Here is an 8,357-nt window from a genome sequence, read left to right as displayed (position 1 = left end):
GCCGCAGGAGAGGCCTGAGGCCTCTAGAGGGGCCGGGGGGTCCCTGAGGGGCCGTCACCCCCCCGGGGCCACCGGGTCCCGCCGCCTGAGGCTCCGCTGCGGCTCCCGCCGAGGAGGGGGAGGCCGCCTTCTTCCCCGCAGGGCATGAGCGGAGGCACCGGAGCTGAGGAGCGGCCTGAGGAGCGGCACCGTTTCCCCCCGCCCGGCAAGTCCCTCCCCGTGCGTGTCAGGCCTGAGCCCTGCCCCTCGCTGTGCGTCCCCCCTCCCCCCCCCGCCGTGCCCCGGCCTCTGGGCAGCACCCCTCGGTGTCAAACAGCTTCCCCCCCTTCCCGCTATTGCTTTATTTCTCCATTAATGTCCGTATAAAATGAGCTTTCGGGGTACCGAAAGCAATCTTCCCATTACCTGAGGTGGTAACGCAACAAAAAAACGTGCCCGAAGGGGTCTGAGCCACTCTCACGCCTTCCAGCTGGCTGGCACAGTTCTGAGCCTGTGAGCAGAGTGCGGGGTCGGTTCCCTGAGGGAAGAGCTCAGGGTTTTAGAGTTCTCTGGGGAGCGGTTGGTTCTTTGGGTCTGTTCTGGTGGGTGACGTTTGCATCTCTGTCTCTGCTTAGATCTCAGCTCTGAGCCAAAATGGTCTCCTGCAGGCACTCGTGCGGGAAGTGGGGCAGCCTGCGGGCGCCGGTAAGCTTTTCCTCTGCTTCCTTCGTATTGATCTCGTTGTTTCCTGGTGGGGGAAATGCCTGGGGAGCTCGAAGGGAGCCCGAGGAACCCAGCACTCGGCTCACAGGCAAAGCTGTCTGGCTCCAGCTTGGCGAAGCCTTAGCCTCGCTTTGTCCCATATTTGCCGAAGAGAAACCTCGCAGCATCTCGGGGGATTCTGATCGGGGTTTCTTCCCCAGGGAAGGGGAAATCCTGCCTGGAGATGTCCTGAGCAGTGCTGGGGAAGGGAGCAAACAACCTCCTGGGGCCTCCCAACCGACTCTAACCTCTAGCGTACCTTTCTTCCAGCAGAGATCAGCGAGGACCTGTGTCGAGCCCAGGAGGAATGGGAGGCTGTGGAAGAGATACAGTCAGGTACAGCTGGTGCCAGGGATAAGGGGGATCATTACAGAGTTGGACAGAGAAGGTCTGGGCAGGGGAAGGGACCTGGGTCCCAGAGGGCAGGAGCAGGTGGGTGTGCAGCTGGGGGGATTACCTGAGGATGGGGAGAGAGCTGGGGAAAGGGCTGGAGGGAGACGGAGGGAGCAGGAGACCTGCTGCCTTCCCCCAGCTCCCCAAGTCTTTGCCCTCCTGCCATGCCAGAAGCTGGGAGTGAGCTCCCCGTGCTGGAACGGCCCCTCTGACCTGAGGCAGGAGCTCGTTTTGGCACCAGGAAGCTGGAGCGGAGGAGCAGGGCTCACGCTGGGGCAGGGAGCTAACCCTGTTGTCTCCTTCCCTGCAGGGCTGGGGGGGACGTCAGCCAGTGCCGCACCCCCAATCTCCTTCAATGAAGCGCTGCAGTACTTCCAGACAGCCGACCTCTCTGAGTGCAGGGTACGGGCAGGGCCCCGCGCTCTCGCCCTCTCTCGGGGGTAGTTTTAGTAAGTAGGAGAGGGGAGTGTGGTGGGAGAAGCACAGCACTCCCCTTTTTCCCTTCCACCTTCCCTCGGCTTGGCTCTTCATGTGGTCCCATCCCTCCCGGCTTGCCCACGGGTTTCTCTCCTGCCTGATTCCCCGAGGGACCAGCCCTGATCGTTTCTTTGCATGTTTTCTCCTCCACAGAAGAAAGTCCGGGCAACAGCGCGCAGGCAAGGCCTGGCTGCTCTGGTTCGCTTCCTCTTCGGTCCTCCCCAGCTCCAGCCGCAGCTGCAGGGAGAGCGGGAGCTGGCTCTGGCCATAGCACAGTGTGAGTGTCCCTTCCACCCCAACGCAAGCCGCTGGCCTGGCTGACATCACCTTTATCGTGAGAGCTTTGTGGGGGGGCTCAGGGGTTTTGTGGGGTCTCTGCCCGCTTATCCCATGGCAGCTGCTTGTTCCAAAGGATGCGTTCTCCATCTCCTTTGCTCCCTTGCTGCAGACATACTTCTAGTAGGGAACGATGCATCTCTTGACCCTTTTCTGTTGTGCCACAGTAGCCGTTCCACATGTACACCTTGACACGGCACCGGGCAGGTGCTCCATGGCTCTACAGCCCTTCCCACTCCTTGTTTCATGACCACAGCAAATGAGATGTGAATCTTCCCAGTGCCTTGGTGTGGTGTGTGTCATGTCTGGCTGCCCCATGGTGGATCACATGTGCTGAGCACATGGAAACTCCTCGCCTGTGGTTCCCTGGGCAGCGCAGCTTTGGCCAGCAAAACTTCACGTGATGCCGGAATTATTCATTCCCCCCACGCTCATGCAAACCCAGTCATATTAGTTGTGTTTCTGCACCTCTAATACATTTTCCCCTCCAGCAGGATAAACATAGCCCGAACATTCTCCTTGTCACCATAAGCCGTTCTCAACTGCGGGATTTCATTTCCAGCTGGCTCTGGCTTTACCCTGCAGCTGGTGGTGGTTTCTTTCCCTGCCATGTCTCTGTGCCAGTGCTTGAGGGCAGTGGGGCAGGGATGCTGAGGGGTGTTTTCTCTCCACCAGGTGGTTTGGATGATAATGAGAGAGTGCACATGAGAATCCTGCAGACCATTTACAAGAAGCTAACCCGCTCCAGGTTGGGCTGCCCACGCTATGGGGCACACTGGGAAGAGCTTGGCTTTCAAGGTAGGACAGAGGGAGAGACCTCTGGAGCAAACCTTTGCCAAGAGAGATCACGCTGGTCCCGTTCCCTCCTCTGGAGGTGGGATCTAGAGGCAGCGTAAAGGGTTTGCCACTCATCTCCCTTCACACGGTCCCTACTGCTGTGTCATAGAATCGTTGAGGTTGGAAAAGACCTTTAAGATCACTGAGTCCAACCGTTAAACCTAACACTGCCAAGTCCACCACCAAACCATGTCCCTAAGCACCACATCTACATGTCTTTTAAATATCTCCAGGGATGGTGACTCTGCCACTTCCCTGAGCAGTCTGTTCCCATGTTTGACAACCCTTTTGGTGAAGAAATTTTTCCTAATATCCAATCTAAACCTCCTCTGGTCCAACTTGAGGCCATTTCCTCTTATCTTATTACAGTTCCCTCAGGCGCCCCTCATAAGACTTGTGCTCTAGACCCTTCATCAGCTTCATTGCTCTTCTTTAGACACACTCTAGCACCTCAATGTCTGTCTTGTAGTGAGGGCCCCAAAACTGAACACAATATTTGAGGTGCAGCCTCAGATCAACACTCCCACCCAACTTGGTGTCCCCTGCAACTTGCCAAGGGTGCACTTGATCCCCTTGTCCAGATCATCGATAAAAATATTAAACAGAGCTGGCCCCAATACCGAGCCCTGGTTTCGTAGCAGATCTGTCACTGCCCCAGCCAGCTGTCACAACCAGTACAACATCTGGACTGGCTGGCCAGATGACACCAATACCCGCTGCCACGGTTGCCCGTGTTCAGATGGCGTGGGCATAACAAGAAGTAGTTGGCGTAACCGCTTTGCTTGGGCCATTAATGCTCTTCATTAGCAAGCGATCTCTGCAGCTAATGAGCTGTCTCCAGAGGGCTGGTTTATTAACGAAGCGCAGGTCAGGGCTCTGTCACTAAGGTTGCATCGCAGGTTGCTTTCAGCCTCTGCTGTGTAAGACAAACAGCATGATTAAAGCTGTCACATGTGGCCTCGCAGGAGTTTTCAGGCTGGTTGACTCGCAAGTTAAATAGGCCGGGTTTTAATGAAGCCTAAAACCCTCAACAGGAGGGAAACAGCTCCTGCTGCTCTGTCCTGTGGCATACACAACTGGTTTTAAGGGTTAATTTACCAGACAAATGTGCCCTGGGGTGGGTAGAGCTTAAAGCTACTAATTCCTAGAGAAGTCTCCTAGAGAATGGGTGTGTGGGTGGGAGAGCAAGAGCTTGTTAATGCCCATGTGAAAGAGGCGATGGCACCCATCCGGCCCTGGTTAGGGAAATTCCCTGAAAGCTTTCCCTCAGGATGCAATTCCTGAAGGGAATCACCAGGGTTCCTCCGCTCTTGAAATATGGTGACAGTGTATAAACAGCCTGCGGAAGCGGGGAGGTGACCAGAGAGCGACTCCATGCTGTCCCTCGCTTCTCTGGGCTGTCCTGCCCTTCCAGGTGCAGATCCTGGGACTGACCTGCGAGGGACGGGGATGCTGGGCTTGATGCAGATGCTGTACTTCGTCATGGACTCTCAGACACTGCCTCTGGCTCAAGAGATTTTCAAGCTATCCCAGCATGAAACCCAGGCATGTCCTTCCACCTCCTTTGCTTGCTCCCTGCTGTGGTATCTACCTGTTAATTTCTAATGCTCGGGGAAAGGGAAGCACAAAAACCTTCTCTTCAGAGTTAAGGGCTTGATTTTTTTTGCTGTTTAATCCCCCTCGTGCTGGTAAGGGGAAGAAGGTAGTCCCCAAAGAGCTGAGGAGTTCCGACCAGCAGCTGGAGCCAGGCTCCAGGTGTTGGCTTTATTCTGGGAATGAGATTTTAATGTCCTGGTGGAAATCAGAGATCTGCTCCTGGGATCCTGGCTTGAAGCTGAACTTGTACAGGATAAAAGGGCTGGAGAAGTGGGCAAAGAGCAGCGTGGCGTGAAAATGGGAGCGAGTGGAGCCAGTCTCAAACTTGGCGTTTTAGTCTCAGATATGGTTGGGTTTAAGCCTGGCTATAAGCTTGGCTTGATGCACAGCATCCATCTAAGCCTGTATCTGTAGTATTATTGTCCTCCTACATGGATCTGTTGCCTGCAGCCACCATCCCATGAGTTTGGGGCCACACAGATGTGGCATAGAAGGGCCGAAGGTGTTGTCCAGGCCCCTCTGCGTGCCGCAAGACAGGAGGCTTTTTCCAGCCAAGCTGCGATAATGCTCATTCTCTTGCAGAATTTCCCCTTCTGCATCATGTCCGTGAACATCACCCGCATCGTCATCCAGGCCCTGAGGGAGGAACGTCTCTCCAGGTGAGGTCTGGAGCGGCCGACAGCTCCGTAGCTGGGCTGGGTGGTGGTTTTGGGGTCTCAAACAGCATCCTTGGCTGGTTCCCGTTGAGTGGGGTCCCTCCCCAGTGGCTCCCTTGGCTGCTGGGACGGCAGCCGTGTTGGCTGAGCCCCTCTCTGCCTGTTTCAGGGAATGCAACCGCAGGCAGCAAGTCATCGCCGTGCTGAATGACCTGTATGCGGCGGCCTTTCTGCAGCTCTATCGTGTCTGGAAATGGCAGCACAAGACCATTGTCGACTCCAGCTTCCTCCTGAAGGGTTTGTTTCCCTGCACTTTCCTCTCCTTTCCCAGCTGAGGAAAATAACCCAAGGCCCAGAGGACAAACCTGGTGTGTTCTCAGCACATTCATGTCATGCTGAGACCAATCCCAAGGGGTGTAACACCCAGAAAGCCCCAACCATTCATCATTTAACCTTTACAATGACATTTTTCAACAGTCTTTAAGTACCCAAGTTCCCCGTGGGGTGGTTTTTTCCCCCCATTTTGCATCTCAAATCTTAAAGACGAGCACCCGTGGAAGCGCCCGCCATGTTTGGAGGGCTGCTGTGTTGTGGTGGCTTGAGGTGGGTGACAAATGGGGATGCTTCTTGCTCCCCAGGCTCGCTCATGTCATTCAGTGTGGTTGCATAAGCCCTGTTTGTGGCGTGGGGTGTAAGTGGAGTTGCCGATGGCGTGTTTTTCGCAGTGAGCGCTAAATTAACTGGCGGGGTTATTTACTCCGGAGGAGACTGATGTCAACAGAGCTGCTCGGATGCGCTGTGCTAATGGCTCCCTCTTAAAACGGGGTCCAGCTGTTGCATTCAGGCTCAGCTTTGATCCGCTCGCCCTGGGCTTTCCCTCCCGTGGGGATTTCGGGGGAGCTGAGGCTGATGCTGAGCTCAGCTGGGGGTTTTGGCAAAAAGCTTTTCACGCTCTGTCATCCCGAGCAAAACATAATTGTGCCCTTTCCTGAGGGGATACAGTGGGACACCAGAAATAATACATGAGTCAAAAACCCTGGGAGTGTGCTGTGTTCCTGACACCATCGAGACCTCGCTCTCTGTCCTTATGCGTTTCCCTCTTACCTCCCCAGAGCTGGAGTTATCCACCAAAAAGAAACCAAAGCAGCTCCTGAAATCCCTGGAGGCCTACGTGAACCGAAGCCCCACGGCAGACAGCCTTCAGCAACCATTCTTTTCCTCTGCCTCTGGCGGCAGCGGCAGCCAGCCCAACGAGGAGATCCACTTCACGGGCGTTTGTGACCTGCAGGTTGAGCTGGAAGGAGAAGCCCGACTGATCTGAAATGGAGGAAGATGCGCTGCAGGGAGCTCTGCTCATGGCTCAGCTCTTGGTGGATGCCTGGCTGCTGTCGCTTCTGGTTAAGGGGGAGCTCAGGAAGGGCCATGCAGGTCGAGGTGGTAGACACAGAGCGATGGGAGGTGGCTGCTGCCCTGAGAAGTGCAGCAAAAGAAGGGTCTGGGACCAAGCTGAGGGCAGTTGGGAGCCTGGGATGCCATTGAGGGTAGATTTTTGCCCTAAACCCCCAGAAAGGGTGGCCCGGTCCTTCCCCCTCTTGCCCCACAAGCGTCCTGGCTGCAGTGTCAGCATTGCTCGGTGCTGTGGGAGCAAGCCGCAGGATTTGACCCTCTCCAGGCAGAACTCTCCTGAAGCAAAGGAGGAAAATGTGGCAGAGCGAGTGGCTTTCGTGGGCCACTAGCCTGGGGACTGGGATAGTCTGTTTGCCTGTCTCAAATCCATGCTCCTGTCTGTCTTTACCCCCAGCAGGAAAGTCTTGTGATGTTCCATGCAGAGCTGGAGCATGGTGACAGGGGTCCTGAATCAAATCATGGCTCTGACAGCATCTGGGAGGGTTTAAAACCCCCTGGCTTTGGGCCACAGCACCTTAATTTTGCATTGATGGCGGGATAAGAGCACAAGCACAGCCCTGTTGCTGGGGCAGTGGGGGCAGCTCGTCCCCCAAGGTTTGGCGACCCCCCCGAAGTCCCCTGGGATGTTACTGTGTGTGTCAGCTCCTAAAGAAGTTACTAAAAGGAGGGAAAAAATGCTTTTCTTGGTGTAACAGAGACTTTTGGACTTGGATTTGCTTCTGGTCTTTGCAGCTGGGTGAGGGGAGAGGGTTTCTGCTGGTAGGGGGCCGCTCTAGAGAGCGGGGAGGGGCGAAGCGGGGTCAGTCTGGCGCCGAGGAGCCAAATTTGGGGTTCAGCAGTGGAAAAGCTGCTCTGGAGGAGAGAAACCAGGGTTGGATTCTGTCCCAAGGCGAGACGAAGCCAAGAGCAGGAAGAAAAGTCCCTCCTCGTCTGCAAGGGCAGCTGCTTGCTTTCAGGAAAACCTTGTTGAAGAGGAGGCAAGACTTTTGCTCAGGAGTTCCCAGAGGCTGGGGTGTGGTTTCCCAACACGCTCCCTCCTTTCCCAGCCCTCCGTGCCTCAGTTTCCCCCTTTAGGAAATCCAATTTACAGCCCCGTCCTGCCCCGGGTGCAGCAAGGGGATGAGCCAGGAGCAGTAATGGCCGCTCCGTGCCTGATGTGAGTCCTCAGCAGGTGCTTAGAAATGCTTGAAAAGCATCTTCAGCCCTCAAAAGAAGGCGAGGGGAATAAAAGCCCCCAAAGCCCAGATCTGGAGATAAAAGATGTGTTTGAACAAGAGAAGCGAGGAGCTGGTGGGATAAGAGAGCGGCATGGTGCTGAATGGGCCCTGACAGCTGCCTGGTGCCGTTGCCTCTCTAAAAAGGCAATGGCCTTCCCCGTGGGGCTGGAAAATGCTTTCCCTTGCCAAAAATTAAAAAAAAACCCAAAACTAATAAATGGGCAAAAACGAACCTGATGGTGTTTTTTTTCTTTCCTAATCCTGAATTATTGTGTAAATCATTTGGAGGTGTGGGAGGAGGGTGGGATGGGGGCAGCCAGGCTCTGAAGAAAACAAAAACCACCTTGGGGCTGGTTTTGAGGGGGACGAAGGGGAGCATGGGCTGGGCTCCCCCCGGGGCTGGGGCTGGAAGCGGGAACTCCAGGCTTGCCTGTTTTCCCTGGCTACCTGGGCCCGGTGAGAATGGGGGTGCTGGGGAGGTGGGTACGAAGCGGGGGGGTGCCAGGGAGGGATGTGGGGTCCCCATGGGTGGGAGGATGGGGGTCCCGGGGGAGGATGGAGGTGCCAGGGGAGGGATGTGCGTGCTGAGGGAGGGCTGGGGGTGCTCGGGGGGGATGTGGGTGCCGGGGCAGGGCTGAAGGTGCCAGGGAAGGGATGCGGGTACCGGGAAAGAGGGGAGCGGGCAGCGAGAGCAGGA

At 55.9% G+C, this 8,357-nt stretch overlaps 2 protein-coding genes across 3 annotated transcripts in view; both read left to right on the top strand.

Moving 5' to 3' along the window:
• GCK (glucokinase (hexokinase 4)) overlaps window positions 1–8,357 on the top strand; it is a 251,262-nt gene that overhangs the window by 97,837 nt on the left and 145,068 nt on the right. The window lies entirely within an intron of this gene.
• Window positions 8–6,614, top strand: ELMOD3 (ELMO/CED-12 domain containing 3). 2 transcript variants are annotated; one of them, XM_010562892.1, is made up of 10 exons: window positions 8–219; window positions 615–684; window positions 1,015–1,077; window positions 1,445–1,536; window positions 1,765–1,888; window positions 2,623–2,745; window positions 4,199–4,329; window positions 4,963–5,039; window positions 5,206–5,333; window positions 6,149–6,614. In XM_010562892.1, exons 1-10 carry the CDS (start codon window positions 145–147, stop codon window positions 6,355–6,357), a joined length of 1,092 nt encoding a protein of 363 aa, XP_010561194.1. In that variant the 5' UTR covers window positions 8–144; the 3' UTR covers window positions 6,358–6,614. The 2 variants fall into 2 exon arrangements, with proteins under 2 accessions (XP_010561194.1, XP_010561193.1); XM_010562891.1 differs by having other exon boundaries at window positions 1,012–1,077.

Source organism: Haliaeetus leucocephalus, unplaced genomic scaffold (assembly GCF_000737465.1).
Source record: "Haliaeetus leucocephalus isolate CR32 unplaced genomic scaffold, Haliaeetus_leucocephalus-4.0 Scaffold162, whole genome shotgun sequence".
Taxonomy (NCBI): domain Eukaryota; kingdom Metazoa; phylum Chordata; class Aves; order Accipitriformes; family Accipitridae; genus Haliaeetus; species Haliaeetus leucocephalus.
Note: the sequence above shows the minus strand (reverse complement) of the source record. Positions and strands in the feature narration are given on the sequence as shown.